At 42.1% G+C, this 22,745-nt stretch overlaps 1 protein-coding gene across 3 annotated transcripts in view; it reads right to left on the reverse strand.

Moving 5' to 3' along the window:
- Window positions 1-22,745, reverse strand: part of RBM27 (RNA binding motif protein 27) — a 116,453-nt gene that overhangs the window by 31,398 nt on the left and 62,310 nt on the right. For all 3 annotated transcript variants that reach the window (XM_075856530.1, XM_075856529.1, XM_075856528.1), the window contains exons 9-17: window positions 20,908-21,057; window positions 20,648-20,792; window positions 14,012-14,165; window positions 13,133-13,372; window positions 12,125-12,262; window positions 10,385-10,498; window positions 8,620-8,694; window positions 4,249-4,404; window positions 2,322-2,426 (exon numbers count right to left, since the gene is read on the reverse strand). In XM_075856530.1, coding sequence (XP_075712645.1) covers window positions 2,322-2,426; window positions 4,249-4,404; window positions 8,620-8,694; window positions 10,385-10,498; window positions 12,125-12,262; window positions 13,133-13,372; window positions 14,012-14,165; window positions 20,648-20,792; window positions 20,908-21,057 — 1,277 coding nt within the window. The remainder of the gene's footprint in view (window positions 1-2,321; window positions 2,427-4,248; window positions 4,405-8,619; window positions 8,695-10,384; window positions 10,499-12,124; window positions 12,263-13,132; window positions 13,373-14,011; window positions 14,166-20,647; window positions 20,793-20,907; window positions 21,058-22,745) is intronic.

The following is a 22,745-nucleotide window of genomic DNA, read 5'->3' on the forward strand; positions in this document are numbered from 1 at the left end:
CCCGTACTGTAATCATGTTTTCAGTACGGGACAGCAGTTCCACGGATAGGCAGGGACTCCTAGCATCGTACATAACTATGATGCTAGGGGCCCAGCTCCCTGCACGGTGTTCGGTCCGGGACTTTCGGCCGAAATACGTTCCGTCCATTACGGACGTAACATGCTCGTGTGAACCCAGCCTTAGGCTGTGAAAATGAAAATCTACTTTTTTCTGAAAAAACAGAAATTTTTAATATTTACAAGGAATAAAGAGTAAAATGCACCCCAACATTTGTAAAGCATCTTCTCCCGATTACGGAAATACCCCATATGTGGTAATGAACTGCTGTTTGGACTCTGAGAAGGGAGCGAGCGCCATTTGGATTTGGGAGCACAGATTTTGCTGGATTGGTTTTTAGTGCCATGTCGCGATTGCAACGCCCTGGAGGGAACAAAACAGTGACCCCATTTGGGAAACTACACCCCTCAAGGAATATTTCTAGGGGTATAGTGAGCATTTATACCACACAGGTTTTTTGCAGAATTTAGTAGAATTAGGCCGTTAAAATTAATATAAACATTTTTGTCCACTAAAATGTTGAATTTTTTCATTTTCACAAGGGATAAAGGAGAAAAAGTCGCCCTAAATTTGTAACGCAATCTCTCCCAAGTACGACAATACCCCACATGTGGTAACAATTTATTTTTTTAATAGAAATTAATTAACCTTTGCATCCTTTTTTGCTTCCAAACGCCGTAACTTTTTTTATTTTCCATGAATTGAGCGGTGTGAGGGCTTATTTTTGGCAGGATGAGCTGTAGTTTTTATCGGTACCATTTTTTGGTACATGCAACTTTTTATTTAGAGCTTTGGTGACCAAAAACAGTGATTTCGGCGTTTAAAATCTTTGTTTATTACGGCGTTCATAATGCGCTATAAATGACAGTTTTACTTTATTCTGCGGGTCGGTACGATTACGGCGATACCATATATATATAGTTTTTTTATGTTTTGCAGCGTTTTCACAATAAAATCACTTAGTTACCACGCAGTAACTGTACGTCCCTGTGCGCTAAGACACTGGACACATGGATGTACAGTTGCGTCGTGGTGCGCCTAGGGGTTAAAAGGGTTCAGTAATGGTACGGCCCAAGACTTAGTGGCTGGGTGAAGTGCTGTAGAGCTCAGATTTTTGTAAATTAGCTGGAACCTTCACAAAGCTGTGAAAGACACACCTGCTCTGTATCCTATCAGGCCCGATCCACTCCCTCCCTTATCATTAAACTTTTTATTTGCTTCAGTTAATGAGGAAAAGCATCTGTTTTTCCAGTGTTTATTTTATCACAATTTTTATTTGGGGCTAAAGAAACGCATTTTTAGGCTTCGTTCACATCTGCGTCGGGACTCAGTTCACGGGTTCCGTCTGAGCTTTCAGTCAGGGGAACCCATGAACGGAATTCAAACTGAAACAAACGGAAGCCATAGATTTCCATTTGCATCACCATTGATTTCAATAGTGGCGGATCTGGTGCAAATGGCTTCCGTCTATTAAAGTTGTGTAAGGATTCCGTTGTTTTAACGGATGACATCAATGAATAGCGTAGTCTACTACGGTTTGGGTTACGTCAAAACGACGGAACATTTACACAACGGTGACAAACGGAAACCTTTTGCTCCGGATCCATCACCATTTAAATCAATGGTGATGCAAACGGAAACCTATTGTTTCCGTTTGGTCAGTTTGGATTCCGTTCATGGGTTCCCCTGACAGAAAGCGCAGACGGAAACCCATGATCGGGGTCCAGACGCAGACGAACCCTTTCGCTCTCCAGGACGTATATGCAATACATTACTTTAAATGATTGCCGCAAGAGTATAAGGGATAGATCTTGTTCTCATATTAAATTCCAGGATCTTAGTTTTCAAATGCTACCAGATCAAAGCTTTAGGTGCAATATTGGGGCGCAGCACTCATTTGAAGTTAGGGAGAAGGATGAAAAGTTTATCTAAGTATATTGCACCTGACAGAAGTTAAAAATGAACACGTCATCAGAACGTGCAAGTACTGCAGCCTCAAGCTTGAGGGCATGTAAGTTCTTGTGATCAGATTTGAGCACAGAATTTATTGAAAACAGGACTTCAAAATTAAAAAAAAAAAAACACACTTGAAAGTGAATTTTATAAACCTCTGCATTATATACTGTATATTTCCTGGCAAAAATACATACATAAACGCTTTCATAAATTGTCCTAAATGGACATTTGTAAAAAAAAAAATAAAATAAAATAAAATAAAATTAATTAAAATAAATAAATAAAACATTCACATTATCTGCCTTACCTCAACTTGTAACTGATTGAGTTTTTTTCTCAACTCTGTTGTATCTTCTCCTGAGGAAAGTCGTTTGTGGAAATCCATCTCTGCGTCCAGAAGCTCTTTCTGTGCCTACAGGTAGGAGAATATTATTAACTTTATGGACTGAAACTCACCTTGATGTTTCTGCCATAGAAGGAAATCTTAGTATTCTTTATATGTAGGGCGCTGTCCTCTTCCACAGTACATTACACATTAAAGAACGGTTATTACATATAAAAGTCAATTAAGCATACAACTCTGTGGAAACCAATAAAAACACTGTGTACTGGACCCATTAGGGAAGAGCCCTGTCCATATAAGCTTACAATCTGTAACAATGAGGGTATGTTCACACGCTTAGCACAATACGGCTGAAAATCCAGAGCGCTTTTCAAGCAAAAACAGCTCCTGATTTTCAGACGTTTTTGTAGCAACTCGCGTTTTTCACAGCCTATTTTACGGCCGTTATTGGAGCGGTTTTTCAATGGAGTCAATGAAAAACGGCTCCAAAAACATCCCAAGAAATGACCTGCACTTCTTTTCACACAGAGTTTTTACGCGCCGTATTTTGAAAACGACGCGTAAAATTACGCCTCGTGGGAACAGAACACGGTAAAGCCCATTGCAAGCAGTGGGCAGATGTTTAAAGGCGTAAAGGTGCCGTTTTTTTCAGGCGTAATTCGAGGCATAAACGGCCCGAATTACGTCTGAAAACACATCGTGTGAACATGCCCAAACTATTCAGCAGAAATGTTTCGGTTTTTTTTGTTTTGTTTTTAAGAAAAAAATAACCCTACGGTGAACCTTCTGAATCTGGTGTGTATCGTATAAAAAAAAAATAATAAAAAAGGAATATAAATGTGGGTGTAAGTCACTGCAGAAGTGTTCTGGTGGTGCAAAATGTTCAAATGCAAGCAAAGCGCAATAAATTAAGTCATGTGTACTCCGGTGTGAATACATTTTTCAGCAAAACTTGTTAATACTATGGAAACCTGGACACCGCAATGACTATCCTTTTCTTTCATTATAGAGTTCAGATCACTGAACCAAACCACAGAGGATGTGCAGTGAAGTTACTGCAAGAATACCGCTGTGTAAGGCCCTGTTCATAGGGAGTCTTTTTGCAGACAGAAAAAAAAACTGCCTCAAAATCCCTTCAGAAATCCCTGCCTGCAATTTCTTTCCACGATTTTGGCTGCGTTTCTCACCCGTGGCCATTGAGCGCCGAGGGCAAAAAATGCAGCGAATAACGCTCCCCCCCCATTGATTTCAATGCGAGGTCAGAGGCATAACCGCGACAAGAAAGAGCATGACTTTTTTTTTTTTTACCGCAAGGGGCTAAAAGCCGCCGCGGAAAAAAAACCAAAAACACCTCCACCTCCCCATGAAATCAATGAAAGCCGGTTTGGGACTTTTTTTGGCGCGGAATGACACGGTTTCTGTGTCAATATCAGTGTAAAAAAAAACAACTCAGTGTCAACTGGGCCTTAATGGAATATAAAACTCACTTTAGCAAAGGTGTAACACAAATATGACTCGATTAGTACTTGGTAATGAAACTCTTCGATCCTGATCACAATTCGATCAGGAATTTTGAACTGCCTGCATTTTTATTTTCCGCGTTTTTCCCCCGCAAAAAACAAGCGCTACAGGTTTTTTCTTCTTCTCATTGATTTCAAAGGAAGGTCAGAGGCGGAAACCACGGCAAGAAAGGACATGCCGCTTCTTGCCCCACGAGCGGCCTAAAGCTGCCTAGGAAAAAAAAAAAACACCTGAATCCCATTGAAATCAACGGGGGCGATTTTGGCCGCTTTTTGGCACGGATTCAGACACTGTTTCTCAGGGTTACTGTCCCTTATATTTGCATATAGAAAAGATGTAGGTAAACTACCACACATTCTGTATACAATACCTCAATCTTAGACTTGACTTTAGATGGGGCAGCCAAGATCTTCAACTCATCTTTGACCTGAGAGATTTTCTCGTCAAGTTCTTTCAGAGTTTTTATAATCTCGGTCCGCTCTTCTGCTTTCATGCTTTTGTTTTTCTCTAGCTTGGATATCAGCATCTACAGGAGACAGATTAAATAAAAAAGCCGTAAAAAAAAATTATATTATATTATATTATATATATATATATATATATATATATATATATATATATATATAAAAAAATCTGCTTTTGTCCCATAAAATGTAGTGTATCTAACATTTCAGGTGACTTCAGAATAAGGTGTTGTGTGTGTACACGAGTAATACCACTTTTTCTGGCGATTATATGACTTTTATATGGCATTTTTAGCAGTTTTGCCCTCTGCAGGCTCCATCACTAAGGCTGGGTTCACACAACCTATTTTCAGGCGAAACAAGGCGTATTATGCCTCGTTTTACGTCTGAAAATACGGCTACAATACGTCGGCAAACATCTGCCCATTCATCTGAATGGGTTTGCCGACGTACTGTGCAGACGACCTGTAATTTACTCGTCATCATTTGACAGCTGTCAAACGACGACGCGTAAATTGACTGCCTCGGCAAAGAAGTGCAGGACACTTCTTTGCAACGTAATTTGAGCCGTTCTTCATTGAAGTCAATGAAGAGCAGCTAAAGATTTACGAGTGTCACAGACGACTCGCGAGGAGAAGCTTTTACGTCTGAAACGAGGCACCCGTTTTATCCTGAAACCAGTCTGTCTTTTCAGACGTAAAAGCCTCTCATCGTGTGCACATACCCTAAATCTCAGTTTTACATGAGTTAGTGAGTGGAGCCGAACTGCCATCACGTCTTCTGTACATTGCACACAGAAAAAGAGAACATCCTGCTCTCCTGTCCCCTTGTAGCACATACAAAGAAACACAGTACATCATACAACAGTAATAAGCAGTGTAGCTGTGAATGCAGAACTGGGGTGTGATATAACGCTTTCTAGAAAATGATGCAGCATATGGGTCTCTCTCCTTCCCTCTCCATAGACCTCTATGGACACCAGTAACCTGATCCTTCAGTGAGCGGATGGTCGATTTAGCAGTATATGAACAGTTAGAGGGCTTGGGACTAAAGGAGCATGATAAAGTGGAGAAAAAGGAATTTTTCTCTACTCCGATATATTTTCTTATATTGGGAATACAAAAAGAAAGCAACACCGCTCCAGATGGTGGGTGCAAAAAGAATCCTCCCGGACTCAGTATAAGGGCATGTTCAAACGATTAAAAAAAATACGTCTGAAATAGGGAGCTGTTTTCAAGGGAAAACAGCTACTGATTTTCAGACGTTTTTTGAGAAACTCACGTTTTTCGCTGCGTTTTTGGAGCGGTTTTCAATAGAGTCTATGAAAACGTCCCAATAAGTGCCCTGCACTTTTGACGCGGGCGTAAATTTACGCGCCGTCTTTGACAGCAACGCGTAAAATGACAGCTCTTCTGCACAGAACATCGTAAGACAATGGGCAGATGTTTGCCGACGTATTGGAGCCATCTTTTCAGGCGTAATTCGAGGCGTAAAACGCCTCCATTACGTCTGAAAAGAGGTTGTGTGCACATACCCTTAGAGTCCATAGATAGAGAACAAAAATTAGAGGCAGAACTCCGGCAATAAACAAATTAAATGGTGTTTATTCACACAAGCAATGTTTCAATCCTACTCAATGGGATCTTTCTCAAGCTTTTCGTACGACGTGCTGTGATTCATTTGTTGCAGCTTCTGCCCACCTAGTCTAGTTTTCTCTTGTCTAGCTTTAAGACCGTAGCAATATGTCCCCAGAAATTCCGCCATTCTTTTGTGTATCTTAAATTTATGCCGTTTACAGTGTGTTATTATAAATTTATAGAGTTTGTTTTACTTCTTTTGCACGATAAAACAATAAATTTTTTTAAATATTTGTTTTTGTGTCGCTAAATTCTAAAAAAAAGTCATAACTTATTTTTACGCAGACGTAGCTGTATGAGGACTTTTTTTTTTCGACTTATAGTTTTTAATGGTAGATAAGACTTTTTGATCACTTATTGAATTATTTGAAAGGCAAGATAAAACAGAAAAAACCGCTATTCTGGCATTGTTTTCTATTTTATTTATTTACGATTTTTACCGTGCGGTTGTTACGGATGCGGCGATACCAATTATGTGTAGCTTTTCATAATTTTTTTTTAGTATTGTTCATAATAAAGAGTTTTGTAAGCGGAAAAAGGTAGACTATTTTTTCACTTGGTATTTTAACCCCTTCCCGCCGCAGCCCTTTTTCAGATTTTTACTTTCGTTTTTTTCCTCCCCACCTGCCAAAAGCCATAACGTCTTTATTTTTTTAATACCATTTTGGTGTACATGTGACGTTTTGATCACTTTTTCTTAAATTTTTTTGCGGGAGATTAGGTGACCAAAAAACAGAGATTCTGGCATTTACAATTTATTTTATTTTTTTTACGGCGTTCACCGTGCGGGTTAAATAATGATATATTGTAATAGTTCAGACTTTTATGGACGCGGCGATACCAATTATGTTTATTTATTTTTACTATGCTCTAGGGGGCAAATGGGAAAAGGGGGGCAGCCGTAGCAACCATCGCCCCCCCCCCACACGATTGCATTGCGGGGGCGCGATGAGCTGTTAGAGGGGGTCGCCCCACTCTTTCTAACAATTTAAATGCTGCGGTCGCAATTGACCGCAGCATTTAACGAGTTAAACGAGCGGGATCGCACTCGAGCACGATACCACTAGGTACTCAGAAGTGTCGGCTGTAACCAACAGCCGACGCCTACATCGTATGGAGTGGGTTCACTCCGTGAGCCCATTCCATACTTCCCCTACCAGACTTTGGCGTATGGATACGTCAAATGTCGGGAAGGGGTTAATTGCTTTATTAGCAGATTTCTTAAACTATTTAATATTTTTTTTAAATACATTTTTAAGTCCCACTATGGAACCTTACTATACGATCATTTGATCGCTTTTATAATACACTAATATTTCTGTATTGCATTGTACTATGACAGTCAGTGTACGCTAGAACGCCTGTCAAGCATAGGGGCCTTTGTTAAACCCCCGGCTGCTATAGAAATAATCGGCACACCACGATCGCATCGTGGTGATGTCGATGGGGTGATAGAGTGATCCCCCTCCCTCTGAAATAATTTAGATGCCGCAGTCAATAAACTGCTGGAATCTGCGGTAATTCCGAGCTCAGCAATTAGAGCAGGAGCCTGGCCTGTGCAAAGGCTTATTATATTACACAGGGCTGTGAAAAGCCGCTGCTGTGCCATAAGTACCTTTAATGACTGCTGTAAAAAGCCGTATGGACGGTCATTAAGGGGTTAAGGTCTTTAATTACACAGTTATGCTGCCCAATATTATTTTCTCTAACATGATGCCTGCAGAAAGGGACAGCAAGCTTGGCCTGACAGGTTTAAAAAGATGAAGAGCCCGTTGGAGGTATCTATCATTTCTATTTATTTCAAAGGTGAGTGACCAATCATGCATGGTAAAAAAAAATAACGTTTGACAAAGCAGTCAAAGTAATTATTGGGACATTCCTTTTATATCGTACCCAACTTTTGAGAATAAGAGGTCAATACCTGACCATTAAATGACTTGCATGTGGCATTTTTTAGCAGTTTTCCCCTTCTGCAGGCTCTTTCAAATTCTCAGTTTTCTCTGAGCAAGTGAGTGGAGCCTAACTGCCATCATGTCTTCTATACACAGCACAGAGTAGAGGAGAATCCTTCTCTCCTATCTCTGTTACACGTATATAGCAGCAGAAGAATGGAGGAGATTATACTGCAGTAATGAGAAGCGTAACTGAGAGTTCAGCAGTGGGGTGACATCTTACCAGGAAGCTGCTGCACGTCTGTGTCTCTCTCTCACTCTGCTCCCACCTCCTGAGCCCCCATCCCCACTCGATAGACTTATAAAGGGAGCATGTCTAGGTCTGTCTTTAGCTTCCTCCTTACGCTCCCCCTCCCCTCTCCATAGACTTTTATGGGCAGGCTGTGAAGAGGCACCACCCCACTTCCTGCAGTCCATCTCCTCTGCTCTGTAACTAGGAAAAGATATTCCTTATAAGGGGGCGGACAGCAGTTTACAGGAATGTAAACACCTAGTGGCAGTAACTTCACACAGAATTTTCATGGATAAAATAACTACATTTTAGAAGTAAATGACAAAGTTGATATATATCATCAGGTATACTATTAGATTAGCAAAAGTTGTCCATTTCTAGGGAAAATCACGATACACCAGGTTATATCCCTCTGACAATGTCCAGTTTCTCTATCTTGGCACATGTAACGCATACCTTCTGATATTCAATTAGCTTTTCTAACACTTCTTGTTTCTTCTTCCTCATGTCTTGTTGGAGCTTTAAGGCTTCCTGAAAGCAGAAACAAAAAAAAACAAAAAACTAACATTAATGTAAATTAATGTAGGGTTTAGAAGTTAATTCTACATAAATCAAACGTTAAAAGGGGTTTTACAACAATGTAAATTTATCACTTATCCACAGTATTCACTCGGGACCCCCCCACTGATCTCTCGCAGTGAAAGGGTATGTTCACACATATACTCTCCTCTTATGGCACTCCCATGGCAACGCATCCCTGCTCTTCTGGCTAGTCCGTGCCTGTAATGTTTGATAACATGTGACCACTGCAGCAGTTACGTTATGAAACATCATCACAGGAGGCAGACTCTAAAGAGTCTAAAGCATTCTAAGCTTCAGAAGGAGAGTATAGCTTCTCTGTGTGTCACAAGTTTTCCGTAGTTTCCCTGCGCCTCCATAGCGTTCAGCCGCAATTCTAAGCGCCAGCTCGCAAGAACCCAGTATATTTTAGTGCCTGAGGAAAGTCTAGGATTAGACCAAAACGTCCACACTGGCATAAAAATAAAAAAATTAAAAAAAACTTACTCTGACTGGTGTGCATAGTACTTCACAGTTCATATTGGGTTGGGCCCCTACTGATGCACCCATCAAAACCTAGTGCTATTTGAACCACGACAAAACTATTCTGCAGCAGTTACATGGACTGCACCATTTGGTGCGAAAATTTGGCAGGATGACCCAGTGGGTTCTGTGTCGGATAAGCTTCAGACTATTCCGACCCGTGTGAAGTTAGCCTTGCACTCACACCAATGCTTGAGCGAGAGCAGCAATGCTCAGTCTTTACAGCGTAAAATCGTATTTCTAATGGGCTAACAATCTGCAGTTGATGCAGTGTCTGTGGGAGAGGGTTGGGGAGTCTGTAGAGAAACTCAGGTTCTCATGTCACATGGAGGAGCAGAAGATACATCACAGTATTGAGGCTAGGAGAACATGGAGAGCTCACCTGGAACACTGATCAGGACCCCCTGCTAATTTATTACAAGCAGACACAGAATTGTGTTAAGTCGTGACAGGGTGAAGTGCCCCTGAGAGTGGGAGATCATCATGGCATCTAGTGTCAGCCCACTACTGGCGTGTCCATGCATTACATAGACGCCCATACAAAATGAATGGCTGTCATGCAATTCCCCTGTAGCTTCCCCCAACCATAACAAATCGCTGGGAGTTAAAAAAACAAAAAAAACAAAGCCATGCTGATCATCCAATTGCAGCGCCAGCTTCTCTTTAAAGAGGGGATGTCTTTAGGAGGAAACCCATTTAAGTCCAAAATATGTCCCTCAGCCTGTCACAAGTGTTGATCAGATAGGAGCTGTAAATCTTTATCAATGTTTTATGGGGATTCTACCGCTTACACTAGCAATACTTCATGTCTTGCCAGGAAACAAGAACGTTACTAGCTTTTATTCTGAGCTACAAACACTTTAAATGATCATTTATAAAAGGCAAACAAGCACGGGATCCTAGAGAAAGCATTATGACTGAAGCAAAGTTGTAGAGACGGTGTTTAAAGGGCAGAACTGGTTCACACAGGACAAAACTTAACAGGCATTTAGAGCAAGTAACTGAATCCATGACAATGCGGACAAGCACGTTTATTTCCGTTCCTCACAATGCACTCCGTGGTAGGTATCCTTGCAGTAGAATTGGTTAGGCCCCTTGTCTCAGGAGGCATAGGCCGTACCTGCTTCTTTTTCAGAGCATCCTGAACATCCACCGGTTTTGATCCTGCTGGGTTCTTATTTGCTACCTTTGAACCAGCGGAGTTGTAAACCATTTTAGAGGCAGGTGGCAGGGTCTACAGAAGAAAATGCCAAAACACAAATTAGGGTATCAAAATATTTAAAAATACAAACACATTTATGATTATGTATGCAGATTATCAAACGAAAAAAACCTTAACTGGTTGCTGACACAGGACGAGTATGCTCGTCCTGAGCAGCGAGCACTTCGCGCATTAGGACGAGCATACTCGTCCTGTGTGACAGCCGTCTGTGCCGTCTCTGTGTGTGCGATCGAGAGCGGGGCAACGGCTGTAATACACAGCCACGGCCCCGCTCTGACAGCGGAGAGGCGAGAAACATCTTCTCTCCGCTGTTAACCCTTTGAACGCCGCGATGACAGCTGATCGCGGCGTTCAAAGAGGGGGGACTGCACATTGATCGCGTCACAGAAGATAACTGTGACGCGATCAAAGCCCACAACTCGTATGGCCAGACAGCCCAGGGTCCAGTGAAGGACCCCAGGGCTGTCTGAACATATTTCCTGTTGTTAGGGCATACTGAGGTATGCCCTAACAACTGCCTGTGTACGATCAGTAACAGGCTAATGTACTGGCATATAGATCTATGCCAGTACATTACAGTTACAAAATAAAAATCAAAATGATAAATCCCTTTATGGGATTAAAAAAAAAAGTTAAATGAATGTAAAAAAAAAATAATGGTAAATAAATAAAAAGTAAATAAAATACACAGAAACACACATTTTTTATAATAAATCAACTTTTTAAAATATAAGTCCCAAAACATGAAATAATATAGACATATTTGGTATCGCCACGACCGTAACAACCTGTACAACAAATGTATAACATTATTTATGATGATCGGTGTATGGTGTAAAAAAAAAAATATTAAAACTGCTGCGCAACTGCTTTTTTTCTGCATTTGAATCTAATTAAAAATGTATAGAAATTAAACGATAATGTATTTGTACCAAAAAATGGTACGTACATAAAGTACAACTCGTCCCGCAAAAAACAAAGTCTCATACAACTACGTCGTACAAAAAATAAAAGCGTTATGAGCGTCGGGATGCAAAGAGGGAAATTTAAAAAAAATTGCTCTGTCCTCAAGGCTAAAATTGGCCGTGTCCTTAAGGGGTTAATATGCAATGTGACATAGTGCCAAGCGCAAACAGCACCTAGCTTGGATGGGTTTTCTTCACTGTACTAGAGCTCTCAATGAGTATATAAACTTGCGATAAAAAAAAAATAATAAAGAATTCTTATATCTCAATCACAATGGGTGCCTGTACCGGCTGTATAAACATTCACCTCCCTTTGCTTTCACTAGGTTTGGTCCCTCAGAATTAAACTCCAGGTTAGAAACTTCCTTTACAATACTTATGACCTAGCACTTGGCAGAAAGTCAACTGGGTACGCTAGAGGCCAAATAACGGCACACTTCAAATTTAGTGAGAGGTTACCACATATTCGTATTACACAGTTGACATAGAAATGCAGAGGAGCAGAAGTTGGTATGACATTATACGAACTTCTGAACATGGTAAATCACTATGCAAAGTAGGTTTGCACTTTTCTACAAGTTGAATCCACTTAATACGAATCAAGCCCTAAACCTGAGTCTTCTACCGCGGATACAAGCAACACTCCATCAGGTTACATTTTAAAATCGCCTACCCCAGGTTCTTCGGAGTTGTTCTGGTTCGGCGCCACATAGGTTGAATCAGACTGACTGGCGACTGCTCCAAGCCGATGTTTTGCAGGTAGTTTATTATTAAGGACATAGGAACTCTGGGTGAGAGGTTTGGACATTGCCTGCATATCATGAGGTGAGAAACACAATCATTTACACATTTTAAAACACATACCAAGCAATTCAATTACTGTGCGATTATATAGACAGCTGTCATTTTTACGTATGGTTATGTCATTATGACAGATTATTAATGGACAAAAAAAATATATGGACATCGATCTCTCCCGGCTTACGAACACCAGTAATAGAGGGTTGCAAAAAGGTTTATCGACTGAAGAATTCTACACCCTACCATAATTTGAACATGCAACACATGAACAGAACCCTAAAAGACCAGACAACCGTGTTTAAATCTGAGCGAAGAAACAGCACACATCTGGAACACACTACGTTTTCCAGCTGTAGATGTCAGGTCGATCAATCCTCATGCACTAGAAACCCGACAACACCTTTAACACACTAATGCATCTTGTAGTAGTTAGAATGATCAACAAATCCAAAACATCAGACAAGGTGCCAGTAAGGGTATGTTCACACTAGACTAAAAACGTCTGAAAATACGGAGCGGTTTTCAAGGGAAAACAGCTCCTGATTTGACGTTTTTTTAAGCCACTCGTGATTTTCACTGTTTTTAACGGCCGTTTTTGGAGTCTATGAAAAACAGCTCCAAAAACGTCCCAAGAAGTGTCCTGCACTTCTTTTTCGCGGGCGTTTTTTTACGTGGCCGTTTATCAAAATGGCCGCGTCAAAAAACGGCCCTTCGAAACAGGCCGTTTTTCCCATTGATTTCAATGAGCAGATGTTTGTAGTCGTTCTGCTTCTGATTTTTTGGCCGTTTTTCGGGGGTTTACGACCCGAAAAACGGCCAAAAACACTGTGTGAACATACCCTACGCGAACAAAACCTTTTTATGTACAGTATAGTGCTACCTTCTGCAGGTGTGCCTGTCCAGCAGATGCAACAGATGACTGTGTGGTTGGTATTGTGTGCGTTGAATGGTGGGGCGTTAAATGCTGTTGAGAACCCTGTTGCTCATTATTTTCCCTGTGCCAAAGCACTCGAATAAACCGGTTGTTTAAAACTGCTTCTGTGCTAGAAATTGCTCTTCTGGCTTCTTCATTTGTCAAGTACTGGATGAGCGCACCTTCTGGATCACCTTGGAAAGCAACCTTAAAAAAAAAAAAAGGCAGGGAAGTTAGCTGCAAGTTGCCTTCATTTGTGATTAGACTAGTCCTATTGTGACAAAACATTTCAGGCTTTATATTCATTTCACTGCTATTACGGTAGGTTTTAAAAATGTTCATGAATAATTTTAAGACAATGTAAATGTTTGTAGATCAGGCCCGGAAGCTTTATTCTGTAGATGGACCTCCATCCAACTTATAAAAGCCAACTAAGACACATACACACAATACAACTACAGGATAAAGCAACTAGACAGAAGAGTACTGTGTATGTACTGGCCATATTTTATTTAAAAAAAGAGGGAAAAGTTCTTCAAGTCACTGGAGAACTACTAACAAGACCATATTACAGTTTGTTCTTGTAAAAAATATTATCTTTTGAAGAACCAATAAGGCACTGTTCACACAGATCGGCTTTGCCATAGGCAAATCCAACCTGTGGCTCTTTGGCAGAAATCAGAGGCTAATCTGGGATTTTTGCCACAGATTTGCCGTTTGCTGTGCGGCGGATCCACACAAGATCCACACCCTATCCAAGTGAAATCCTGAACGTGTCAACTGGGCCTAACAATAACATAGTACTTTGTATTTGTCAAAAAAAAAATCCACAAATTATAAACTCACCTGAATATTCACTATGCTACCAAATTTGCTGAAGTGCTCGTTCAGTTTTGTAATGTTATTTAGGTCCTGAGGAATTTTTCGGACTTCAAGTTTGGTGTTAGTGTACTGAATCTTCTTACCATAACCTAGTTTGTTATGATTGTTGTTTCCTTGCCTGAAAAAGAGGGACAATATGGTAGAATTAGGTTGAGAAATATAAATACACTCTGGCTGCCCATGCACTAAAGAAAGGATATTTATAAAAAACTATTTCAACTAAAAATGCGGAGTTTGTTTTTTTTGCCCAGACTTTTAACCATGTATGTCTGGCAGATTTTTTTTATACAGTTAGTAAAACTGCTAAAAAGAAGCTGCCACTAGGAGACCTTTTCAACTTAAAGCGTCAGAGTAATGCTCGAATAGAGTTATAGTAGAAAGTACAATTGTATCCCCTAAAGCTAAATAGGGGGCTGTAAAATCCTCTCATCACATTCATTGGAGGACAACGATGACAGAGCGTATAGCTGGTGCCACTAGGAGGTGGACACTAAGTAAAAAGTGTCAGCTCCTACAACCAGCTAGATCTTAACTGCAGGCACTGAGCTAAGCTTATGTAGTACAAAATCAGTAGGATGATCAGAGAATGCAAATATGGATAAAAAAAACAAAAACAAAAAAAAAACACAAAACACCGTAAAAAAAAAAAAAAAAAAAAAAAAAATCAGAACCATATGAAAAACCGTTTGTGAGGAGAATTCAGCCATACAACCAGAAGAAAACAAACCTTGGCGGGTGCTGCGTATTCCTCAATGAACGTGATAAGAAAAAAGGATTTTACGGTGAGTAATAAAAAAAAAAATCATATTTTCTTGGTTATGTCATTAGGGGACACACACGACCGTGGGATGTTCAAAAGCAGTCTCCAGGGGTGCTACACCTTCTTAAGGATCAGTGGAAGTAGAGGTAAGATGTATGAAACTGATAAACAGCGTATCACCAGTGCCTGTGGATCCTGAGCCCAGGATATGGACCCGGGCAGTTTGTCATGGAGTCTGGAGGCCATGAGGATTACGTCCAGGATACCCCACCTGGCGCAGATTTCTTTAAATATACCTGATGAAGGGACCACTCGCCTGGGTCAAAGATTTCTCAGCTGAGATAGTCTGCTATCCAGTTGTCCACACAGGGAATATTAAAATATAAAAAAAAAGGGTATTCCAATTTAAAAATTTTATATAATTGTTGTCTCGGTTAACCCACTTTGAAATCTTCTAATAAACTTACATTATGAAATGTGCAGCTGTACTCCACTCATCACGTGACTTCAAACGTCACACTTGCAGGCAGCCTCTTCCACGGACGTGCCATATACGCATTACATGGTTTCGGAGCAGACAGTCCCAGTAGGGTACACAGAATGTCACTGGTGACGTGTCCGTTCAGTGTCAGTCTCTTCATCGCTCTTGGCCGTGCGACTGTGCGTGTCCCCGCTAACCGCAGAACGGGGACTGCACGTGTACACTCAGATACTCCTGTCACTGTCCTGGGTTTCCCTTGGCTGCTATTCTACATGTATGATCGCTATTAGGCGCTGATATGTAGACACTGTAGCGCACATTAATCTAGGATTTTGGATGGGGTAGCAAATTGCCGCTGATGAGTTGTGAGACAGTAACTAGGGAGGGGATTCCAAACATGAAAGACAGGATAAAACCAAGGGGAAATAATTGAAAAAGGTATTTGGGGGGGGGGGGATGGGGACTTATTTATTTACTATAGTAAAATAAATGCTGGAATGCAAACTGCTGGACGGGGCAAGAACTCGTTGGGTAAGGGCGTGCACGCTTAGAATAACCTGCATGGCATGCAGGGAAAGGTAGTGTGAACAACAAGGCGGACCTTGAATGGATGTAACCAAGCACCGCAAAAACAGGAAAACCTCATATACTACTGCTTAATAAAATTTACCATTATATACACAACCTTTAAAATAAATATTTAAAGACCATTGGGGTCCCGTTCTGATGTTCCGTCTGAGCTTTCTGTCAGAACGGGACCCACAGAGACACACAAACTGACCCAGATGGAAACCAGAGGTTTGATTTTAATGGTGACGGATCCGGTGCCCATGGTTTCTGTTTGTCTCTGTTGTGCACCGGACCCGCTGTTTTGCCGGAAGTAATAGCGTAGTCGACGAGTCCGTTGCACAATAAAGACAAACGGAAACCATGGGCACCGTATTCGTCACCATTGAAATCAATGGTGATGGAAACGGAAACCTCTGGTTTCCGTCTGTGTCAGTTTGTGTCTGTTCAGGGTCCCGTTCTGACGGAAAGCTCCGACTGAAAGTCAGAACGGGACCCCAACACAGATGTGAACGAGGCCTAACTTGGAAAACCCCTCTAACTGCCAATAGAGCTGGCAAATGTGTTTCTGCCGATCTTAGGATGTTGGTCATCTCAGACATGGCTGCGGATACGGCCATGAGGGTTAAGGTAGCATTGCCCGTTTTAACCCACATGGGATGGCTCGCCAAAAGAGCAATCCAGTGTTGGAGGGACGGAAGAATAGCTTGGAGTTCCAGGATGTTGTTTGGGAGATGTGACCTTACAACCTGGACTGTCCGAGTATGACTGAACCCTGACCTAGAGATGATTTTGAGCTGTTGATTTTCCAGCCAAAATGGGACAATGTGTCCAGAGTGTTCTGAAGACTATAGATTGGAGCCACTCTCATTAGGTCATCCGGGCAGGGTATGGCCACAACCCCCCCCCCCCTACCCTACAGAGTGAAGAAGGGTTATCATTGCTGATCGAACCTTTGTAAACACCTGTGGTGCCATTGCCAAACCAAAAAGGGAGGTAGTGGTCCTCCAGAATGGCAAAGCGAAGCAACTATTGGTGGGATTCGTAAACAGGAACGCGTAGGTGTCCCTTGTACTATTGACGTAGTGACTGACCTCAATCCTGAATTCAAAGAGCGTTGGAGCTCGACATGCCTGTTGGCGCATTTAGGACAAACAATTGGCATGCAGTTCCTTCTTTTTTTGAAGACCATAAAGAGGTTTGAATAGAAACTCCAAAAGCGTTCCTGCAGAGGAATGGACACAACCACTCCCTGGAAAAGTGACTGGACAGCCCAAAAAAGGCAGAAGCCTTGGAATGGGATGCTAGTAGCACCGAGAGGAAAAAACGATTTGGTGGCAAAGTAGCATTTTTCTTGTAGCCTGGAGACAACTTCAAGACGTGAGACAGCCAAACGTCCTGAAACAGAAGCAGCCACCCTCCCACCCGGGGCTAACTCGGGTGGGCAGTACTGCAGTGTTTGACTTGGTAAAGGTGGCCGGGGGGGGGGGGGGCGAGGGCTCCAGAAGGCATGTGGTCTGAAGGATGGTTTCTTCCTTTGTTTCTCAGGCCCACTGCCTTCTTACCAAAAGCAGAACATGAAACATCAAAGAAAGGATTGAAATGGAGTCCTTCCCTTTTCAGGATGGGCTGAGTGTACAGACCTGTTTTTTGGGCAGATGAGAGCTCTTACCACCTATGACCTCAGAGATGTACCAAACAGGCGAGAAACTGTAAAGGGCTGAGCCATCAATGACGTTTTGAGGCTGCATTTTAGCCATAGAGTCTGAGAAAAGGCTACAGAGAGGGCAGAAGAGCCAGTAATCTGGACACACCTAGGAAGGCATCACAGATATACTTTCATGCATTCGAGATCTGCAAGGCTATCTCAGCAAATTGCTCAGACTTGAAAAAAATGATAGCTTGACAGAGCTGTTTCACCCATTCTGCCAAGGCTCGTTACCCACGAGGATGCGAAAATCGGATATAGTGGCAAACCAGCTGCCTCAACAGAGAATTTAGCGAAGGACTCCATTAGTCTGGCATGGTGATCCTGAAAGGGGGAAGGGTAGAGTGGTGTGTTTAGCTATGAGAGAGACGCGAAGGACAACTGTTGGGGAAGACTAAGGCCCTGTTAACACAGGTTTTGTTTTTTTATTTTTTACACTTTTTTTGCCGCGAAAAACGCGCCAAAAAACTGCGGTAAAAAGCGACATGCCCTATCTTCGGGCGTTTACGCCTCTAACCTCCCTCCCATTGACATCAGTGGGAGGCAGAGAAGGCGTATTTAGCTGCATTTTTTGCCTTTGGCACTCAATGGGCGCGAGCGAACGCCACGGCAAACGGCGTGCAGGCAGGTGAAAATCTGCCTCAAAATATCAAACAGCATTTTGAGACAGAATTTTTTGGCTTAAAAAAAAACTCTATGAAAAAGTATAAGGCCCTGTTCACAGAGTCCCCTAGAAAGTGATACATACCACCCATGCACTTAGGTTTTGTTAAGCGGCTTTTAGGAAAAGCCTGCTCTCTAGAAAGGGCCTCCTCAAATTCGGTGTTTAAAGAAAAGAACTTTGGGAAACACCTGGGCCTCCGGAAGGCTGAGAGGTAGAGGATACCTGGTCCTGAATGTGCAAAGCGTCCTTGACTCCCGTAATAAGGTTGTCTAGCATGGAGAATCTGTCAGACACCTCACCATCAGATCAATCCTCTTCCTTAGGGGAGAGAAAAAAATAATAATAATAAATCAGATCCCAGACCTTCCGGTGGTGGGGAAGTGGACGATATTTTGGAGGCTAAAGGCTGACCGAGCAGTTCTTGCCCGTTTGGACGGTCTTCCACGCATTATGTCTGCAGAGGACAAATCCTCGCCATGTGACTAACCTGCCATGGGTTGTATTAGCCTGCCAAGCATATCTAAAATGCTTTGGACGGGTCAGCTACCACCATTGACATAGAGGATGCCCACTTCGGTTTGGGACTCAGTGGGGGCTGGTCAGGGAGACTTAATTGACAAACTGTCTGGTTCTCAAGCAGTTGGAGCAGAAGGGTTCTGATTGAGCGCACTGAAATTTTGGATTACAGCGGAAACAGGGAACGGCCATAGTTACTCATTTTGTCTAACTAGGGGATTCCCTCCTCTGCGTTCAAGTGGTTGGCCAAACACACAGCTATGTCTCTGTATATAGAGGGTAGAGGTTACTGGCAAATTACTTCTGGCTGATTTCTACTTGGGAATTGTGGTAGGCAAGAAAAACAAATATGACGGGCCAAGAGACTGCAAGGCGGCATGCTGGAGAAGCAGGGCTGAGGGTACCAGATCTGGAGTGTGAGCTTCTCATAAGCCATGCAGAACATGTGGACCCTGTCAGAGCTGCCGTTAGAGAGTGAGAGGTAGGAGTCATACCAAGTAAAAAAGGAACGCCTCCTGTGTAGCTGCTAGCCAATGAGTGCCTCAGAAGAGCGCGTTAATAACAGAAGAGGGAAACCTACCCCTAGAAAAGGCAGGCTAACAAGAGTTATGACGGTGGCCAGACCTAAGCCAGGGACTACATCATTGGAGCCTGTTGTAGAGCGCTGCAACGCCCGTACTGGAGCGGTACCACGATGAAAGCGTGGAAAAGAATGGAAGGAACTAGTCGGCAAGCTGTGCGAGTCCGTGCGCCAGAAACTGACAATTATGGGTAATAAAGCCCTTTCTGGATCTGTGGAATAACATTGAGGGATCACCAAATAAGTGCTATCCTGTCAAGTAGAAATATTAGTGTGCTCTGCCTAGGTCAGTTATGGTGACAAGTTCTCTTTAAAGTCTGCAAAGTGCAGATAAGCCACATACAGATTACAAGGAGGACTTTTCTCAATGTTTACTTTCATTTTGTGTGTGAAAGTGTTTACAAAGTTACTCAACTTTTCTGGCTAATCTGATTGATTTTTTGTCCTGTAGTCCACACATGTACTTTTTTCATGACTACGCTTGTATTACCCCATGTCCTCTGCAATCGACAGACGTTTTATTTCATGCTCAGCATGATTCATCTTTTAACTTTGTCATATTGTCATATTTAATAAAATTTATACATGTTCTCTCAAACGACTATGTGTTAATTGACCCTACAAGTTTATAGGTATTTCTATCAATTATTTAGGGCAATACACCAAGGTTACTTGGTTTCATTATAGGTCTAGTATAAGATATAGTCACTTACACAGTATACAATTATACATATATACATTTTTCTAGACCTTCCCTGCATGTACCAGTAGGTTTATCTCAACTTTGTAAAGTAGATTTTAACAACGGAACATCGTACTTTTCATTTAAATTGGCTATTCAGATTCATCAGACCATAGCAACATTGTGGTCTACACTAAAAGTCCACAATGAAACGTTCCCTTAGAGGGTGATACCCATCTCAGACATTTACGGCATCTCCTGTGAATATGCCATAAATGTGTTATAGACGCGAGCCCAATTTCTTTGGACCTGCACCTATATTGAAAATGGACGATGAGGCAGCTGTTGAACGCCAATTCCTGGCAGGGTCTGTTTGGAGAGGTTGCCATGCATGTGCGTGTCTCTCTCTCTCCTGTTCAATAGGAGCTCTGAAAACAATTGAGCAGTGCTTGCTTAGCCGTTTCCGTAACATCCTTTCCACATCGTTCCCGTCCAGAATCAGTGGCTGCCTCACCAGACGGGGGCGACTTCTCGATAGACATGGAATGTCTGAGATCGGAATAACCCTTTAAATTATCAATGCATCTGTAGGACACTGATTTTTTGCATTAAAAAAAACAAAACATGTTTTAATGTCCTTACTTGTCCAGCCAGGGTTTCTTTGCAAAAGGCCCATCATTTGTATTTGCAAGTGCTCTTTTCCTTTCCGGCTCTACCACCACTCTATTGAGGTTGCTATTTACAGGTGTAGAGGCTGCAGGCTCCGTTTGTATGACAATATTAGCAGCTAGACAAATATTAAAAGAAAAAAAACACATTACCACAAATTTCTGTTACATAATTACAAATTCCGCTAGACAGTACTATCCGCTTTGCTCGAATACTGGAGGCTGACCACCAACCTCTTGGTGCTGTGTCCATGTCACAAGATGTCAGCCCGATTAAATTTGGCCTCTGTGTCTGTGGCCGATTAAAGAATTGCCGGTATCCAGTTCTACCCGTGTTTGTAAGACTAGGTGCTTCAGGATTGTACCCATCAGGCTCATACGTATCTAGGAAAAAGGAAGGAAGCCACATTTTAAAAACTGTAATGGTAATAACTATCAGTCTAGGATATTGACATATGTTGAAGAAATTATTGATTCCAGGCATGGAAGTGGAGCTCCAAAGAACAAGGTAGGGGATAAATCCAGGTCTTAACCTCTCAAACAAGTCTCCTGAAAGGCAGGGACCCCTCCAGTTTGGCTGCAAAAGTAAACAATTTGAGAGTTTGCCCCGTAGTGGGAAGCATATATCCAGCTCCACATAGACTTTAAATGTTAACATAAGCCATTAAGTACAGGACAGTTACGGGACCGGTTTCATTGCTATAACGCCAGTTATGAAGGTCCCAACCACTTTTACAGAAACTTTTTTTGTCTGTGTGGGTGAAAAGTGACACTGTTTTTCCAATACAAAAATAAAAACCGTAGCCAATGCCAGGTAAGCCATGGTAGTTCATACTGAGGGCTATATTCCTCAACATGCATCCGAATGCAGGAGAATATAGCCCTCACTACACTTCCCAGACTCATAACTCTTAGACCCTGTTCACATCTGCATTCAGCATTACGTTGGTCTGCTCAGTCAGAGGAGCAGAACGAAAATGCCGGAAGCGAAGGCTCCGTTGAACGGGGAAACGCAGCGCCCGACACAAAACACATTGACTTTAATGGGTTCTATCGGGGTGTCCGTGGATTCAGCAGAAACAATTGCGCAGCATGCTGCGCTATGGTTTCAGGTATTTTCAGCTGAATTTGTGAACGAGGCCAAAAAAGGAGCCTCCAACACAGATGTGAACAGGGCCTTAGTATCTCTTCCTCCATTTTATTGCTAAAACTTGAAATGGACTGGGTGGTCTCTTATGCAACTACCCTCTTTAAAATAAAGACGAAATATTATACATATTGGTAATAAAAACAAACAAAAAAAAAAACACTTATTGCAGCTGCCACAAAGCACATACATCCTGCTGCACAGTCCATAAAGCCAATGGAAGGAGGATGTGGGTGGCACCGATACAACAACCCCAGGTAGCTTCCCTTTTACATACTTTACAGGGGTTGTTTCCTGTAGACAAACCCTGTACACATACTCTATTAGGGAATATGGACGGGATAGAATGGGGTCCCCCACTCGAGACCCCCCCTCCATGAGCCTAAACAGAGAGCCACTTTGTAATGATCACTGAATGTAATAGTACATTTCCTCTGCTGCAGGGAAAACCTATCACCAGACATGTATAAAAACTGGAGCTTCACTTATACTGGTGTACAAGAGTTATGATAGTATTGGTGAAAAAAAATGCAAGATTGCCCATTGTTTTCAAAGACACCACGGTGCTCCCTTTCTCCAAACCACATGCCTGATCATATGACCATATCCGGTTATCACAATAGAGTACAATGTCCCTGAATAGTCAATGCCATTGCTGAGGAGAAACGCTCTAAAACAGCAGCCTGAAACCTTAGTCTGAAATTTTAGGTAGCCTGAACCATTCTACCTTGTAACGTTTGGTGTACGAACACAAACGGTGTTCAGGGCGGATACGCTGCGTCAAGCTACGCAGAGAATCCGCCATGAACACTGCAGGGAATGCTGTCCGAAAAACTGCACCACATTGCAGAATTTCCGCTGCATAAAAGGAGCGCCGAAAAAAAACCAAAAACGTTCATACTTACCCCCTCCCTATTCTTTGGGC

The sequence above is a fragment of the Rhinoderma darwinii genome, chromosome 3 (assembly GCF_050947455.1).
Source record: "Rhinoderma darwinii isolate aRhiDar2 chromosome 3, aRhiDar2.hap1, whole genome shotgun sequence".
Lineage (NCBI taxonomy): Eukaryota > Metazoa > Chordata > Amphibia > Anura > Rhinodermatidae > Rhinoderma > Rhinoderma darwinii.